Genomic DNA, 19,557 nt, shown 5'->3' on the forward strand with positions numbered 1-19,557 from the left:
GTCTTCCTCCTCTAGAGAATCCTCCTCAATCAAGCAATAAGTGAAAACTTTCTTTTCTTGCCCAAGTCGAAATGGCCGCTTAATTGCTTGCCCGTCATCCACCGCTGGAGAATCCTCTGCATTTAGGCAATTATGCGGGATTTTTGAGTTGGGCAAGAAAAGATAGTTTAACTTGTTGTGTGATTACGGCTGATTGATTCTCAAGATGAGGAGGATCATGAGACATCCTTTAAGATAGAGATGATCTTCAAATTTTCGTCTGACTCCAGTGAATATCATACACAAGAAGCAGATAAGGAGGAGAAGAAGGAAGAGGAGGAGGATGAGGACGACGAGGAGTGGTTGTCCATGGGAAGGGTTTGACAAGGTCCCATTGCGTATATCCCGCAAGTGTACGGGTTTGTCGAAGTAATAATCCCGGGTGAGCGGGGTCGAATCCACAGGGAGTAGGGAGTAAAGACACTTAATTCGATTCTTAGCTATGTGGAGTATCAACAATGATAAGTGTGATAATGATTCAATTCTCAACAATTAAAAGCAACAAGTAAGAGAGCAAAAGTAAGGAGTAGGTAAGGCAATCGATAAAGATGGGGTACTCGGATGATGCTTCACCTAGGATAATCGCTTCAAGTGCAAGAACTCTCTATTATGCTTCCTAATCAATGCAATGGTGAGTCGTGGAAATCCTTACATACATAGTCCCAAATCTAAGGTCAACTATGCCTAACTCTATTCATGTCCCGGAGGAAAGATTAAATAACCTCTCAACCTCGCACTCGAATAAAGTTGCAATGAGCTCTAGGGATTCCAAGTGATAAATCGCTTCCCTAATTATAGACCTAACCCTTTTGGTCTAGGCGGAAGGTCCCTAGCCACAATTAAGCCCCTAGATACTAAGATCCCCTCAACGCTTCACTCCATCTGCACGCGCAACTAGGCCCCCAGTGGAGGTTCATCCCCTTAGACCATTCACTCTATTATGGCCGTAAAGAACTCAAGGAACGGAGGTAGAATCTATCACGCCGGAGGGAAAGGGGACGCCTCCTGCACTTCTCGACTCACCCCTCTCAACCCTCTCCAACCTAGCTTTTGTCTAACGCCGTGGTGTGTCACTCACTCACAAGGTTACCAACAAGAACTCTCAACCCTAGTGTCACTCTAGGGAAATGTTCATACAATCAAGCATTCAAAGTTGGAACTCACAATAAACATCAATTTATTGAAAGCATAATAAAGAAGTTCAATGAAACGAATACATCTAGGGTTCACAATCACCCAAGTACCCACTAGGGGTTTAGCTCTCCATGGAGCTAAGTACAATCAAAAGAAATCGAATGTAAAAAGCAATGAATCCATAAAGAAACCCCTCGATGGTCGTATCGATGGTCTTGTGGAGAGTCCTCTACTCGTCGCAGAGGGATCCTTTGTCCGCCTAGGATACACCTCGCCGGATCGATGCCGACGTAAAAGCTCTCCCAATAACCTTCTTCCAAACGACGCGCGATGTCGGGAGTCAGAGAACCTCTCCAAAACCCTAGCCAATACCCCTCAAAACTCTAGCCGAAGCCCTCTCTCAAGTTGGGGAAAAGATGAAGAAAAGAATCCCAAAATCGGGGCTGAATCGGCTTTTAAATAGGGTCGAATCGGGCAACTCCACGGGCGTGGACGCTACACACGCCCGTACGGAATTTCCACACGGGCGTGGATAATTTCCACACGCCTGTGGATTCTCTGCTTCTCTCGATTTCTGCCGAGCGTGAGCGATCTTGCTACGTTGTTCTACTACAGTCTTCGAGCTAAATAACTTCCCAATTCCATACTTTCATCGGGGTAACGCAAACGGGCACACGTTTACATCGTGAATCACTTGCTTCTTCAATGATATACATGTTGGTGGAGCTCTTGTTCTTATATGCATAAGTCGGAATGCTCGAGTGTGACTGCCTTTGTGCCCTCCAAATGGATGTGCTCACTCGAATGCGAGGAGGTTGGCACACACCTAGCATCTCACGTACCGCCCCATGTCTTCGCGTTGAACCTTAGCAAGATCTCCTCCTAAATAGGTGCATTATGATCCACATTGGCCTATTTCCTTCATACTCGGCCTCACAACCCCTACCCGCATAAAAAGTAACATAAAAACACACATATTAATATAAAAACCTGAGAAAAGTAACGATCAACATAAGGAATGAACGCTTCGCATTCATATCGCACAAGCACTTATCAGGGTTCTTCCTTGTCATTTATGGTGTGAAGTCCACAAGCAGGTTGACGCTTCATATCCGAGAAAAAAGGGAAAGGCACAGTGGACCGAGATTGACTGATCACAACGAACGGGTGTTCAGATATTTATGTTACCGTGCGCAAGAATTAATGCCGTCATTAATTCTTATGCACGGGATACCATAACCTTGCCACCTGCCACCTGCCAACACTTCAGTTCAAACTTTGAGAATTTACACGTAAATATGAATAGTTAAATAGGTAAAGATAAATTTAAATGGAGACGACAATTATTAAACCAATATGTAATATATTTAAACAGAGAATAGCAAAGAGTTAAACAGTATTTAAAATATACAACTAGATAACCATAAACGAGAAGAACTACCATAAACGAGAAGCGAAATGAACTCGTTTTCAGTAGGATTCGACAATGGCACATCGATCGCCCTTGTGAACAAGATCGACTCATGACTCATTTGAAGATGGAGTGCACTTGACCAATCCGATGGAAATCAACTTCATTTTCTCTGGAGAAACCGACTTTATATATTTCGGGTATGATAAACTTCACCCAAACTCATTTCCTGAAACAGATTTACATCGATCATTACCACAAAAACCCTCCATAATAAACACCCATGCAGAATGGTCAAAGTGATAGCAACGAAGAGATTCTCACCAGACACGAAACCGCGTAATCAAGTCGAAAGCAAACCAAATGAGGAGAAATGAGGAGAAGAACAAAATGTAATGCAACTTCTAGGCATTGTCTATCAGAAACCAAACAGATAGCCCTTGAAAAGGTTGGACATGATGTGATTTGACGCTTTTTTCTCACCATTTTCAAGGGCAAAAATGGGATTTCACAACATGGACCCATTTGAAGTGAACTAGGGAGGGTAAAAAGGAAGTTAAACACTAACGGAAGAGCTATCCGGGGTGTGTAAAAGTAGGAGGGGGTTTTTGGGAAGTTTTGAAAATTACGAGGGGTGAACAGTAATTTTCCCAAAATAAAATCAAGTGTCCGGAAAAAAAAAAATTACCCAGACGCTTTTCTCGAGTATTGTATAGTGACAGGAATGGGTTGGATATGAATCATAGTCAGTGTAAGTTCACATCAACTGGGTTCACCATATTTGTTTTTTTTTTTATATAATGTCAACTTGATTTATAACTTGACAGGGAAGACCATTTCCCTCAAACCAGTGCTCCCCAAGTAAACGATCAATGCCTTCCAAGGAATATCACAAAGAATAGATGAAGTTAAGGAAGGAAACTACTGTGTCTCCACACTTGCCACACGATCTCAGCTGTGACTCTAATCACCTCTCGTTCACCGAACACAATGGCCGGAGTTTTCTCGAACGCCTTGGAGATGATCAAGGAGTTATCCACGCCTCACGCCCTTCAATATCTGGAAGCCATTTGGAGGGAGTTGATAAGCAGCTTCAAAAGCTCCAGTACTCCTTACTGCTTATCCAACCGCTTATTGAAGATGTAGAGGTGAGGCAGTTGATGGACAAAGCTGCAAGGCGCTGGCTTGTGCGGCTCAAAGATGCCGTCTATGACGCGGAAGACATTCTTGGCGAGGCCAAGACGCATGAACTAGTCATCCAGTCAAGAAGGCACATGCCTTTTATAGTCACCCAAGAAGCAAGGTGCCCGAATTTTTTCTCTTGATCATAACCCACTCTTGTTTAAACTTCACCGGTGAAGAAGCTCGTAAATGTCAATGAGAGAATAAATGGGCTCATTGAGGAGATGGACAAGTTCAAACTCGTGGTTGTTGAAAAACAACAAGAAACCTTTGGGGAACAGTCTCAAACCTACTCATATGTGTATGAATCACGAGTTTTTCTTGGAAGAGATAAAGATAAAGAGAAGTTAGTGCAGATGCTGATCCGTGATAGTTTTGATGAGAAAGTGGCTGTAGTTTCTATAGTCGGCATGGGTGGTCTGGGTAAGACGACACTTGCTCAATTGATCTACAAAGATGAAGAAGTCCGAAGCATTTTGAACTCGCATATATGGGTATGTGTTTCGATGATTTTGATGTGCCAAACCTTGCCGGAAAGATCATACATACAGACTTTCCGGGGAAAAGTGTGATCATACAAACATGGAGGTGTTGCAACAGGAGGCTGCGAAAAAGAATTGGGGAGCGTAAGAGATTTATGCCGGTATTAGATGATGTATGGAATGAAGATTTCCAAAAGTGGGATGCTCTTAGAAACTTGTTGCTCGATGGAGAAAAAGGAAGCAGAATTCTTATGACCACACGCAATGGAAAATGCTCTTGAGTGATGGGTGCACAAAATCCTTATATTCTGAGCGGATTATCAGAAGAAAGCTCTTGGGATTTATTTGAACGGAAAGCATTTGCTAGAGGTGCACAGAGGCCACCAAAATTGGTGCAGATTGGTCAAGAGATTGTCAAGAAATGTCAGGGATTACCACTCGCTATAGAAGTCTTGGTGTGTATTATGCATTACAAGCGCGAAGAAGGTGAATGGCAGGCCGTGTTGCAAAATATTAAAACATGGAAGTTACAACATACGAAAAATGAAATCATGCCAGAGTTGTGGCTAAGCTATGTTGATTTGCCTACTCATTTAAAAAAATGTTTTGCCTTTTGCGCCATATTCCCAAAGGATCGTGATATTGAGAAAGTGAAGCTGATTCGGTTATGGCTGGCTCATGGGTTTATTGCATCTCAAAAAGGAAACGATATGAAGGGCTAGAGATTTTCACCGAGTTGATAAGACGATCTCTTTTACAAAAAAAGATTTTCACGAAGTTTAGAAGGCGATCGCATTTACGAAACAAGGTGTATTATCATTCAAGTGAAACGGGAAGAGTCTGTACGATGCATGATCTCATTCATGATCTAGCACACTTTGCTTTAGAGAATGAATGCTTCACATCGTTGAACAGCAGTGCAGCCCCTGAAATCCCAATACGGCCACATCATTTGAATTTATATTCTGATAAAAATTATAATCAGGCTGATTGCTCCATCATACGTACTGTGCTAAAGTTTAAAACAGACTTAAGTGTGTTGTCAAGGCTGAAGTTTGTCAGAGTGCTCGACTTGAGTGATACACACATTAATGAGTTGCCTGCATCAATAGAGCATTTGCACCATCTAAGATACCTCGATCTTTCTTATACTAAAATAAGGAAACTACCGGAATCCATTTGTATGTTGGTTAATCTACAGACATTGAAACTCTATGGTTGTTATAAACTTTCAGAGCTTCCCAAGAGCATAACATACATGAACAGTCTTAAACACCTTATTTTTAATCCTCCAGATTTTAAGGCATTACCTGCTGGTTTGAGTCAATTACAGAACTTGAAAACATTAACACGATATACTGTGGGAGATGAAGCAAAGAACAACATAGGGCAATTAAGGTCATTGAATCCCTTTAGTGAACTTGCTTTGGATAACCTCCAGAAGGTGAAGAATGCTGATGATGCTAGAAAAGCTGATATGGGTAACAAACAACTTATTCAGATATTAAAATTAAATTGGATAAATTCTTATTAGGATCATCATGATGAATATTGTTTAATGGAAAATGCGGAGGACGTGTTGGAAGCCTTGAAACCTCCCAGTGGAGTAAAACAACTTACAGTTAGTTATTATCCAGGCAAACAATTTCCAATATGGATGGGAGAAATGCAACAATTCCAATATCTACATCGCATCGAACTATCTGAATGCAGAGAATGTGAGCAACTCCCTCCACTTGAGACATTACCCAATCTTGCGGATCTGAGTATCAGTGACATGGATGGCATCAAACACATTGTTAACAACAGCAAAGGCAATGCGCTGCAATCATTCCCTGCATTGAAGGGGTTGATTTTATATAGAATGAAGAACCTAGAGGGGTGGTGTGTGGAGGAGGGTAGAGAAGCAAATCAGTCCTTGTTTCCATGCCTCATTCGGATGGATATTGGAAGATGTCCCAAGTTGACAACCATGCCACCCATTCCAACTCTCCAGGAATTATATATGGTGCGACCATTCCGTAAGACACAAATCTCTCTCGTGTCCAAGGAAAGAAGGTTCTTCAAGCATTTGAAATCTCTTCGGAGATTAGGGATAAGTTCTTGTACTGAGGAGTTGGTTTTGTTGCTAGCAGATGAAGAGGAGACAAGAGCCATGACGTCAACACTTAGAGTTTAGATATTGGCAATTGCAATCAGCTATCATTGACATTGGTTTTGCGGAACCTTCCATCTCTAAGACAACTAAAGGTGGAGTCGCTTGAAAAGCTGGTGTCCTAGCCTGACAAGGTACAAAGTTTGAAGTTCCTCAATGATCTGACAATTAGTTCTTGTAGGTATTTTACTGGTGTATCATCACTAGGTGACTCTTGTCCACCGTTTCTGAAGAGTCTTGAAGTTTCTGGCAGTGATGCCCTGAGAGAATTGCCCACATGTCCCACGTCACTCCAGTACTTGAAAATTGACAAGTGTCGAGGCATGGAGTCTTTGGGACCAGAAATGGGACACCTTACTTCGCTATCCAGATTAGAATTATCTAGATGTCCAAAGCTGAAGTCATTCAAAGAAGGCCTGCAACAACTTCTTCCTACTCTAAAATCACTATAAATCAAAGGATGCCCAGAGCTTGAGACGTTATGCAAGCCTGGACAAGACTATTACAACATTCTCTCTACCATCTCATATAAACAAATAGGAAAAGAATTTGAGTCAGAATCTGAGCCAGAAGAGATAATTCAAGTTCCTAATGAGATTAGTACTGGTGCCAAACAATCTTTCTGATAGGATCTTCAACTGAGTATAAAATCAAACTAGTTCTTCAGCAAGAAACATTCACACACACTAAGATATGAACACTCACAGAAGAATAAAAGGATACTCAATTAAATCATTCAAAGTTCACTCTTTTTTTCATTCATTCAAACACTGAAGATATAAAGACACAATGTAGTGATTGCCAGTCAAGCATCTCACTAATTACAGGCTAATGAAACAAAAGAGACACAATAATTATTCAAAGAGAAACATTCCAAACAACATACAAACAACAACAACATAAGTAACCAAGGTGACAACTACTGTTAATCAGACTTCTAAACAGCAGCCCAACTGAGATTTCCCTCCAAATTCCTAATCAAACTCCAACATGCTCCCCTTGATCAGGACATTCACATACACCTAATGCATCACTGAAATACTCAAACTTTTGATGTGGCAAGGCTTTAGTAAAAATATCAGCAAGTTGATCATTAGTTCCACAATGAACTAAATCAATTTGCTCAGTCTTCACAAGATTTCTAATAAAGTGATAACGGGTGTCTATATGTTTTGTCCTACCATGATGAATTGGGTTTCTTGCAATCTGAATAGCTTATTTGTTATCACAATTTATCACTGATGAATTTCCTTTCTTTTCACACATATCATCCAATAATCTTCACAGCCACACAGCTTTATAGGGCGCAGAAGTGAGAGCAATATATTCAGCTTCGGTGCTTGAAAGTGCAGCAATTGCTTGCTTCTTCGAGCACCAAGCAATGACAGTAGAACCTAGAGAAAAACACCATCCTGTTGTGCTTCGTCTGTCATCAATAGATCCTCCCCAATCGCTGTCTGAGTATCCATGCAATTCAACACCATCTATTGATTTATAGAGTAACCCATAATTCAGTGTACCATTAACATACCTTAGTATTCTCTTTAAGGCTCCATAATGATGAGATGATGGAGAACTCATGAAGCGTGATATAATAGACACAGCAAATATGAGGTCTGGATGAGTGTGAGTCAAGTACAGTAATCCACCAACAATTCTCCTATACTTAGTTGAACTGATATTCTCTGAACTATCATCTGAATGAAGATGCTCATTTGCATTCATTGGAGTTGCCACAGATTTGCAATTCTCCATTCCAAATTTACTTAATAAATCACTTGCATACTTATGCTGAGAAATAAGCAGAGCATCACTGAATTGTACTACCTCCAATCCGAGAATATATTTCAGTTCCCCTAGGTCAGACATCTCAAATGTCTTCATCATATCTTCCTTGAATTCCTTCAGCATTTCTTCAGATGAACCAATATAGACAATGTCATCAACATATAAACATAACAGTAATACTTCACTGTCTCCTTGCTGCTTTTTATAGACTGTGGGTTCATTTTCACTTCTCTTAAAGCCCAATTGAACGAATTGTGCATCAATATGACTATACCAAGAGCAGGGAGCTTGGCGAAGTCCATAAAGGGCCTTTTTAAGCTTGTACACCTGATTTTCTTTCCCTTCAATAGTGAAACCTTCTGGTTGTTCAACGAATACATCTTCTTTTAATTCTCCATTCAAGAAGGCTGTCTTAACATCTAGTTGATACAGCTTCCATTTTCTCTGAGTTCCAATAGCCAGGAAGAGACAAACAGTCTCCATTCGGGCTACGGGAGAGAATATGTCATCAAAGTCTTCTCCATCACGTTGAGCATAGCCTTTTGCAACCATACGAGCCTTCCTCCTTAGCAAAAAGCCATCTGGGTTGAATTTTGACTTGAATACCCATTTTAGACAAATTGCCTTCTTACCTGGTGGTAGAGAGATCAACTTCCAAGTTTGGTTCTTGTGAATAGCCACCATCTCCTGATTAATGGATGCAATCCGCTCAGGATTTGTTTTTGCTTCTTTGTATGTCATAGGGTCTGCAGCGATCAGTGCAAAAGAATAAGAAGAGTAGATATCGGAGAGATTTTTATACCTCACCGGAGCTCCGCTGTTGCTGGTGGTTTCTGATGAGAGAGTTGGAGAAGAAGCATCAGGAAGATGATGAATCTCAGTCCGTTGATTTATTATTTCCAACGGTGAGGATTCATCTACTTGATCTCGCTCCATGTCACCAAACGGCACATAAGCTGAGGTTGCTGAGTTAGAGGACTTGGACCAATCCCAGCGTTTATTCTCAAAAAAGTGAAGATTTTTGCTGATGTGTACATGCTTCGTATTAGGATCCAACACCTGATAGTCTTTTGATTCTCCGCATTAGCCAATGAAAACGCACGGAGATGACTTGGCATCAAGTTTGGTTTTTTGACTGGAGTCAATCAGTCTGTGTGCGAGGCATCCGAACACTTTAAAGAAGTTTACTCTGGGCTTTGACCCAGTCAAGGCTTCAAACGGGGTTTGACCCTCCACTGCTCGAGTTAACGAGCGATTAACTATGAAAACTGCAGTCGCTACCGCTTCTCCCCATAACTCCGGTGGCATTCCGGCATCTAGCAGCATGGTTCATGCCATCTCAGTAACTGTTCTATTTTTCCTCTCCGCGACGCCGTTCTGCTGGGGCGATCTCGGAGCGGTGAGCTGATGAAAAATCCCATTGAGGTTGCAGAAATCCTTGAAGTCTTTAGACATGAACTCTCCACCCCTGTCAGTCCGGAGAGCTTTCACAAGTAAAGAGAGCTGCTTCTCAACTAAGAATTTGAATGTTCTGAAGTGATGCAGCGCTTTTGATTTCATCTTTAGAAAATATGGCCAACAATACCTGGAGTAATCATCAGTTAACAGCATGAAATAAAGATTACCTCCAATGGTTGGGGTCTTCATTGGTCCTACAAGGTCACCATGGACCAGTTCCAGTGGAGCATTTGCATGAGTGGCCAAACCTTTTGGAAATTCATTTCTGGTTTGCTTTCCAAGTGAGAAAACTTCACATGAATCAATTCCAGCAATGGGTGACAGTCCAAGCACCAACTTTTCTTCATGAAGGTGCTTCAATGTTTTTGAATTAACATGACCATACCTCTTGTGCCAGAGATATGATACATCATCTTGTGCTATGTGAGCATAGTTTACATCTTCAGCAACCAGTGGGAATAACCTGTGTTTTGTCATGCATACTTGAGCCACAGTGTTCTTCGATTTGGTCTCACTGATAATGCACACTCCCTTGAAGAAATTCACATCATATCCGGGGTCCATTAGTTGTCCCGCACTTAACAAATTATGTGTTAAGTTGGGCACTAACTGTACTTTAGTAAGGGAAATTTGCTTGCCTGAGTTTATACCCAAAGAAATAGAGCCAATGCCGAAACATTGTTACAATAAGCAACAATTTGAAATTAAACTCAGGCAAGTCTTATGTATGGCATTGGCTTATTGTTTATTGTTACAATAAGCAACAATGTTACATAAGAAAGCAAGGAAATTAAACTCAGGCCAATGTTGGTATAGAAACAAGGAGGCCAATGTTACAGAAGAAAGCAAGGAAATATGCAAGTCTTATGTAAAGGCTCACTTGTCCTTGCTTTCTTCTGTAACATTGGCCTCCTTGTTTCTATACCAACATTGAGCCTTTACATGCCCAAACTTCTTGCAAATGAAGCATTGAACTCCTTTGTACTGTCTTGTATTGTTACTTGGACTCCTAGCTTCTGTGATTGAGCGTCCACCGGCTGTATTTCTTCCCCGTCCTCTTGCTCTTCCTCGTAAGTATGGACTCATGGTTTCTTCATGATCCACTGAGATCATCAATGCTCAAAGTAGTCAGGTTTTTGGCTTCAATAATTGAATGCACCACCTGTGAGAACCTTGGAGTTAGGCTTCTCACAATCTTGCTTACTACTGCCTTCTGTGGGAGAGTCTCACCCATCATCCAAATTTTATATACTACATCAAGGACTCTACTGATGTAGTCTTGAACTTTCTCTCCATTCTTCATCTTCAAAGCATCGAATTCTCTTTGGAGTGAGTGTAGTTGAACTGTGAGATTCTCAGTGTTCCCTTGAAACTCTTTCTTGATGATCTCCCAAGCCTCCTTTGAAGTCTTAGCTTCAGTGATCCTGATAAGTATCCTTTTATCAAGTGCTTGTTGAATGAGGAAGAGAGCTTTTGCATCCTTCTTCATGCTCTCATTGATTCTATTCCCATCTCCTTCCTCACTGAACCCTTTCTCAACTAGGTTCCATAGATCTTTAGACTGGAACATGGTCTTCATCATCAAGCTCCAAAGGTTGTAGTTCTCACCATCAAAGAGTGGAACATTTGGGTCTCTTGAAGAAGAACTAGTCATCTCTGATACCACTGATAGGATCTTCAACTGAGTATAAAATCAAACTAGTTCTTCAGCAAGAAACACTCACACACACTAAGATATGGACACTCACAGAAGAATAGAAGGATACTCAATTAAATCATTCAAAGTTCACTCTTTTTTCATTCATTCAAACACTGAAGATATAAAGACACAATGTAGTGATTGTCAGTCAAGCATCTCACTAATTACAGGCTAATGAAACAAAAGAGACACAATAATTATTCAAAGAGAAACATTCCAAACAACATACAAACAATAATAACATAAGTAACCAAGGTGACAGCTACTGTTAATCAGACTTCTAAACAGCAGCCCAACTGAGATTTCCCTCCAAATTCCTGATCAAACTCCAACACTGTCAAGTGCATCACCACAAATTGGTTCCTTGTATCAACAATTTTGATTTGTGCTATTGCCTATTTCATAAATTTTCTTTTCAACCAACTTGATAGCCAGGTGCCACTTTCTCCTTTTTTTAATTTTTATTTTTTTTATGCTCTCTTTGTTTGGGTTTGTTGAAAATGTATTCAATCTTATATCTCTTGAGATACAGAAAGAAAACAAATATTATCTACTTTGTTAACTCATTTCATACCTAAAATATGAAGATTAATTATGTTCGGCATTTCTTGTCAATAGAATCATCTTTTTAATTGGGATATGAATTTGTAAGCCTACTCTCTCTATTTGAAAATAGAGAAAACAATTTTCCTATGTTGAGTTAGTGCTTTTTCTTATCATAATCTTAAATATATATATTTTGTTTTTGGCGGATCACTAATTTTATTGTTTCTTTTTTCATGTCTTGTATTCTTAATGGTCTTTTTTTTTTCCTTTTCAAGAATGAGGAAGAGTTTTGGTATATCCCGCCAACATGAAAACAATAGCATAGAGAGTCTGAAATCTGAATGAAAAGGAAGCATATCATTTCCAAATACTAGTTCAATTAGCAAGTTTAATTTTTGGTGTCAGATTTGTGAATATTTATGTTCTTTATATTATTTCCTGGAGATGAATCAATAGTCCAATGAAAGCACCCAAAATCTCAATGGGAACAGGCAAGTTATTTCTTAACTAGTAGCTCATAAAAATCTAATTTTGTTGAATAATTTTTTTATTATTTATTTATAACTATTTGATACATGATAGATTCATCTCTACCATAAATGTACATAAATTATTGTGGTCTCTACGGCCTGATTTGGTTCCCATTCATAGAACTTCTCTCAATCAATCTGATTGTTCAAGCATTCTGATCAGTATACTTCTGTAGGTGGAAATAGTGTTTGTATTTATAAATCATGGGACTGAGGCAAGTGTTCAAATCCTCTGTTCTCAATCCACCTGGCATTTCCCAACATAAGTGATGCACAAGATTTGTAAGAGCAAACCCAATTGTGGAATCTACAAACTGCCTACATATCTTTCAGCAAACTTGAAATCATCTCATTGGAAATCTAAACAACTGTTCTTAAATCTCTTGGGTACGATCTCTTTGTGCAAGCCCAAGATTTTGACTCCCTCATTATGATCACTCTTGCTTTGATGATTACTATTGTCTTTTATGGTTTTTCTCGAGTAAGTATTAATGAAGTTTTGAAAAGCATGTTCACAAATCCTTTCCTTTATCAGCAATTTTCATTTGTTCTATTGCATATTCCATATATTTTTACTTCAACAAGCCTAATACCAAGGTACCACTTTTTACCCATATTTTTTTATGTTTATTGAAAATGTATTTTATCATATCTAATTTGATAAATAAACAATTAAACAAAGATCTAATCTATTTTCTCACTTCGTTTCAAACATGAAATAGAAGCTTTATGTTTAGCATTTTTTTTTGCCAATAGAATCAACATGTTTATAATTAGAATTGATATGAGTCAGTATTCTTATCATTGTGCTGACTAATTGCCCTCTCTGGATCATTTGAATTTAGAGAATGGAGGAAGAAATGGCAGAGATATTTTTCTATACTTCATTGGATGTAAAAGAATAGGATACATAGAAAATAAAATTAAATGATTATTTTACATCTTTTTTTCTATTTTCTAATTTTTCCAATGATGTATTCAAATTTGAAGGCAAACTGCCTTTTTTATCATAATCACGTACTATTTTCTTTTGAATATTAACGAAATTAGAAATTTGAATAGAATGCATTGGGAGTATATATGCTGACATTTGTGTTGGTAGACCATATTAGCTTTATAGTTCTCTTTCCCATGTCTTGCTTTCTTATTGATTTTCTTTCTTTTATTTTCTTTTCTTATTTTTTGGGTTCAAGAATGAGCCCCCAACATGAAGGCAAAATCAGAATGAAATTGAAAAGTATCCTTTCCAAGTAATGGTTACAATTATCAAATTTGGTGCATGGAGTCTTTCAATCTGTGAATATGTTCTTTATTTTACTTCCTCAAGATGAATCAATAGATTAATGAAACCTTGTGAAATCACAATCGGAAAAGGCAAGGTGTTCTTAATCAATAGCTCATGAAAATCTGATATTGTCTTCTTTTCTTCTAACATTAATATGTGAGTTTAATCCATGGAATTTACTGTAAATAAACATTTAGTTTGAAATTTTTGTAACCATTTGATGCAGGAAAGATACATCTTTGCGATCAATGTACAGAAACTCTAGTGTTTGTGCACATGATGATTCTCAATGATAGAACTTCCACTAAGCATTCCAATCCTTTTAACACTGAGTGTAATCTTGTGGGTGGAATTGTTTTAGTACTTACAAGTCATGGGAATTGAGGTAAGTGTTTTAATCCTTTCAAATCTTCTGCACTTAATCCATCCGGCATTTCCTAACCAAAGCGATGATGCACAACATTTGTAAGATTAAATTCAACTGTGGCAACTGGTAACTGCATTCCTCCTTTTGCCCGACACCAAATGAAATAGACTCAAAATCATGTCATCTGAAATCCAGATCTCTGTTCATAAATTTATCCGGTATGAGCTATCTGAGCAAGTCCCAAGATTTTAGATACCTCTATATCACTGTCACATTGATGATCACTTTTGTTTTTGTAGTTATCTTGTAGCCCGCCAACTCAGTGTCCTTGATACTGTAAAGCACATCTTATTCAGATCCTCCTTGGTCAACATTGAACTTTTTCCATCCGCCATCTTCGCCTTGTCTTGCAACTTCTTCATTACTTTTGGATTCCAAATGAGCACTGCCACGGCCAACTCCAAAAATATGCATGAGGTAGTTGCTCCAGCAATGAACAAATTGTTATGGGTCCAGTCCATATTTACAATATTTTATATTGCTTTTGTTGTTTATGTTGGGCTTTTATGTTGGACTTGGTATGTCTTACTTCTTTGGTCCATTTGGCATTGATATTAGGGTTTCCAAGAGAATTTTATTTTGTGGGATTGTATTCTTTGGTTTTTGCTGTACAACATTAGAAAGGCGGACAGCAATCAAAGAAGAAAAGAGAAAGCTTAAGAGGGTTTGTTATTCTCGGTTTTATGTGCGCAGTTTTGATCAACTCTACGATCGGAGGTGCTCCCGTGGTCCAATTTTGCTCAAACTTGGCCAGCTTGTTCTTGACAAGAAGGGCTTCAGTTTGAACGGTGGGATCGTCCTCAGGTGCTCCGGTTTGGTCAGAAATGCAGCTTTAACAGACCAGTAGTTTTTGGGTGATTTCTACACTTTTTTGCTCTATCTTGATCTCTTATTGTTGTTAGAGTTTGTTGGTGGGTTGTGAATCCTTTGTTGACTGATTTGGGGTTTTTTTGACCTCAATTTATCAATAAGAGAAGTAAAGGGTGGACTCCTTGAACGGTCCCGTGGTTTTTATCCTTCACATCGAAGGGGTTTTCCACGTATAAATCGGTGTGTGCTGTTTGTGATTTATTATGGGTTGATTGAATTGTTTAATTGGTTGGTTGTCTTGATTGTTTGACTTTGTGAGTGTCGTAGAAACCTCTGACGATCTTTACACAAATTCTGTAAAATGTTGGACAATTACAATATGGAGATCAACTAATTATAGAAGTCCTTTTTAAAAAAAAAACTAATTATAGAAGTGCATTGTTTTGTGCAGGGACCGACCAAAGTTCATTTTAGAGGAGATGATGCACACCTGATTCTCACTTCTCTTTGTGCAAGAATTTAGAATTTCTTACTCAGATTGTTTGAGTATGCTGTCAATTCTCAACTGCAAGTTAGTGTCTGATTATGGCCATGACTGAGCAAATGCCCCAGGGACTATCAAAACTTGACATGTTGAAGAACTAAAGAATTCCTGAAATACTTTTAAGCTCTTTGTTGATGTTTTTGAAGATATCAATCAATCGGCACTTGTTTTCCTGGTTCAGCTTTTTTATCAAGGATTTGGAATTGCAAGCAACTATGTATTATCAGAATCAAGCAGAAGTTCATTCCTTGCAGATGAAAAGACATTGTCACATGTTATGTGTTGTATCATCTTTTGCACTAGTTTTAGAATGTTGAAATTAAACATGTTTTGATTTCTCTATAGCTTACTACCTTTTGCACTAGTTTGTCAATGTTAAATTGGAACATGATTTTTTATTGCTCTTCAATTTATTGAATCAATTATAAAGTGTGTGTATTGTTGATTGTACTATACTTGCAACCATCCATTTGATCGATGTTATTTCAGCTCCATGGTTATAAATATAGAGAATAACTCACAACCAACAATTTTTTATTTATTATTTATTTATTTTTTTTTATTTTTTTTTATTTTATTTTTTTGTCGAAGGGGAGATGTAGGCACACAGCTAAAGGAAAAAAGAAACAAAAGGCCGGGAACAAGACAAATTAAAACACTAAACCAGCATTTTAAAGCTGCTCCTTTGAGCCAGTTAGGAAGATCAAGCCGCAAATGAAAAAGGGATAACCCTTGACTCCCACTCCCCTTTACAGCAAGCAAATCCGTAAGAAAGTTCAATTCATGGGGAATGAATTGCAGGTGAAAACCAGCCCATCCTCTAAGAACAAAGTGGATCTCCTCAATAGTGGTTTGAAGCCTCCAATTGATGCTGCTTTCCCGGTTGCGCAAGGTCTCGGTGGCAGATAAGCTATCATTGAAAATAGAATTAGGAATCCATCCCTTCTCAGTACAAATTAGGACCACAATCCGGATGGCTTCTATTTCTGCGGCAAGACTGGATGAACAACAACAATTAACAGCACCTGCCAACAAGATGGTTCTATTATTAGAAATGAGAACAAAACAAAGCCCACTTAGAGCATCCTCAGTGACCCAAGTGGCATCAGTATATAGACTAAGAGAAGTTTTTGAAGGAAAGAGCTCTTAAAAGAGATCTCCCTTATATAAGAACGCCAATTTAATCTAGTATCTTCAATAATTCTCCAGGCTTGAAAAGCAATAGAATTGAGGTTGGGAGACACTGAATTGAAAACCAGGCTGCACCTAACTTTCCAAATAAGCCAAGCACATGCAGCAATAAGCACTTTGAATGATTTACTCCCCAACTTAATGTTCCAGTCCATGGTGATCCAGCCTCCCGACGTAGTGGTGGCAAGCCGATCTAGAGAAAAATCAGTAAGAGCAGCCACCTCATGCCAAACAACCTGAACTTTTACACAGTTCCAGAAGAGATGAATATTTGTTTCACGATTCAGATTACAAAAGGACAAAACTGATCAGGCCCAATGTTTAATCTATAAAAGAAACCAAATGTGGGAGTTCTACCATGCGTCAACCTCCACAAGAAAATTTTCACTCTAGGGAGGGCATTAAGACTCCAAATGATATTCCATCCCCTCCAACTAAGCGAGGTGTCAACATATTGCTGCTTGAAGAAATCATAGATTGAACAAGAAAGTTTGCCCCAGGAACTTATAGACCTCCAAACCCAGAGGTTACTAGATTCAGTATCAATTCTGATCCTAGAAATCTAGTCCCACTCTAAGTGGCTGCCAAGAAATTCCTTTAAGGGCCACCATTTTCAAACTACAATTATCCACAAAGTCTGGAAGAGATAAAGACTCCACAGATATGCAATACAAATAGAATGATGTTATTTTAATAGAGAAGCAAGTCATAGAGATAACAATAAAGAAGTCTATTTGGTCCACAACACAGGCAGGATGAGAGCATATGTATGTAAAGGGATTAATTTTGTCCTTATACATATCCAATACATGGCTTATCCATTTATATATATATATATATATATATATATATATATTTTTGTGTCCCTTATGGTTTCTGCATTAGGTTAGTCATGGAAATAAATTTAAAAAAAATCTTATTTAATAGAAAAATAATTGTTCAACCAAACCCATGATAAATCATTTTTTTTTTTTTTTGAAAAATGATCAATTATTTTTCACAACTATTTTCATGCCTTTAATACCTTTAGAAATTCATTTTTAAGAAAAATAATATGAATAATTGAATTTTTTTTATAAGAATAAATGTGGTCACTAAATGCTCTGCAATTATAAATAATATATTTTATATTTTTAATGTTATCAAAATGAACAAAATTGTTAATTAGTTGAAATTTTTAATTATTATATATATATATATATATATATATATATATATATATATATATATATATATATATATATTCTTTTGAAAGAAAGGATTAATAAGTTTTTTTTTTCAAAAAAAGAATAGATACTCGATTATATTTTTAAAGGATGCAAAATATAAATTTCTATGGAAAAGAGCCTCTAAATAATAAAATACATAAGAAGGGTATAAAAATAATTTAAAAAAAGCCACGTGATCCACACTACCTTGTTATACCACTTGCTATAACAATAATATACCGATATGGGAAGTTCAATGGGGTAGTTTCACTTGTGGCCACAAATGTTTCATCATTATAACGTTGTGGCCACAAATATTTTTTTTGTAACGTTGTGGCCACAAAACTATTCTCCGGATGCACTGATGGTCACAAATGTTTTTTTGTAACGTTGTGAGCTACTTTTTTTTTCTGTATTTTTGTGTGTATGAGGAATTCTCGATTGCACTATTTATGATACTTGGATGATTCTGATGTCTGATGTAGAAAAAGTGGTTCAGCATGTCATGAAAAGAGTTGATTCTAGTTATTACCAATGCATCAGAAGGTTTACTTAGGAGCTAACTTAAGTTGTATGTAAAACATCAATTTATGATGTTAGCATTTCCTTTGGCAGTAGATTTTTTTTTTCTTTTTCTTTTTTTGAAATTCTTAGTGTGAAGCAGCATACATAAGTTTTGTGCCATTTTTTAGTTGAAAGTTAATTGGTAAGATTTTGAAGTTTGTTACTCCATTTGTGTATCAATTGCTTTCAAATGTAAAAATTACTCATTGATCAAGGCTAAACCAGGCGTCTGTCTGGAAATTGTGGTCGTCTATTGTTTTAGTTGTGCATCACCAACATAGTGGCTAAGGGTGTAATTGATTGAGCTCGAGCCGAGTAATAGCGAGCTCGAGTTTGATTGAAAATTCAGTACTCGATACTTGGCTCGAGCTCGATTGAGTATTTATTTTGTAGCTCGAGCTCGACTCAGTACACAAATCGAGCTACTCGAGCTCACTCGACTAAACTCGAAAAGGCTGAAAATGAACATAAACATTATGCTCGAACTCGCGCTCGAAAGTTTTTCCCTTGATTTTAATCAAATAAATTTAATATTATATATATACATATATACTCAATTAGGCTCGACAGCACTCGAGCCAAGTATCACAATACTCTAACTCGGCTCACTCGAGCTCGGCTCGACCGCGACCGAGCCGAGTTCAAGTTTTCACCGAGTTGAGCCCGAGTAGCTTGTGAGTAGAGGTGTATCATTTACAACCCTAATAGTGGCTGATTTAGTAGCTATGTAAAGTGTTGCATCACCCATAGCTATGTAAAGTTATGTATCATCCAATTGTTTTGCCTATTGTAACACGATGTTAATTATTGTTGTGAATGATGCATGGCTTGAAAGCCCAGAAAGCAGGTTTCAACCCTATTATTATTCTCTCCTTTATATTTATTTCTGGGTAAAATATGTTCTGCTTCATCTCTGATCATTCTCTCCTAAAAAGCCCAAGATCCAAGCTTTCTCAAAACATCTATGAGTGCAAACAATAAAAACTGGGTTATTAATATAGTTGAAGAACTCTGTAACTCAATATACACAGAATGATACAATAGGAGATTTCTAAGACCCTATCATAGATATAGATGTGTACAAGATACTAGTGAGCTGAATTC

General features: G+C 38.0%; 2 protein-coding genes across 2 annotated transcripts; both read left to right on the top strand.

Moving 5' to 3' along the window:
- Positions 1-4,532: 4,532 nt before the first annotated feature.
- Positions 4,533-4,970, top strand: LOC120265210 (putative disease resistance protein RGA3). Its single transcript, XM_039273094.1, has one exon. The coding sequence runs from the start codon at positions 4,533-4,535 to the stop codon at positions 4,968-4,970; it is 438 nt and encodes a 145-aa protein (XP_039129028.1).
- A 125-nt stretch (positions 4,971-5,095) lies between these two features.
- On the top strand, positions 5,096-6,855 carry LOC120265211 (putative disease resistance protein RGA1). The gene is made up of 4 exons (XM_039273095.1): positions 5,096-5,429; positions 5,544-5,692; positions 5,783-6,306; positions 6,585-6,855. Exons 1-4 carry the CDS (start codon positions 5,096-5,098, stop codon positions 6,853-6,855), a joined length of 1,278 nt encoding a protein of 425 aa, XP_039129029.1.
- The last annotated feature ends 12,702 nt before the right edge of the window (positions 6,856-19,557 follow it).

Source organism: Dioscorea cayenensis, chromosome 7 (assembly GCF_009730915.1).
Source record: "Dioscorea cayenensis subsp. rotundata cultivar TDr96_F1 chromosome 7, TDr96_F1_v2_PseudoChromosome.rev07_lg8_w22 25.fasta, whole genome shotgun sequence".
Classification (NCBI taxonomy): Eukaryota; Viridiplantae; Streptophyta; class Magnoliopsida; order Dioscoreales; family Dioscoreaceae; genus Dioscorea; species Dioscorea cayenensis.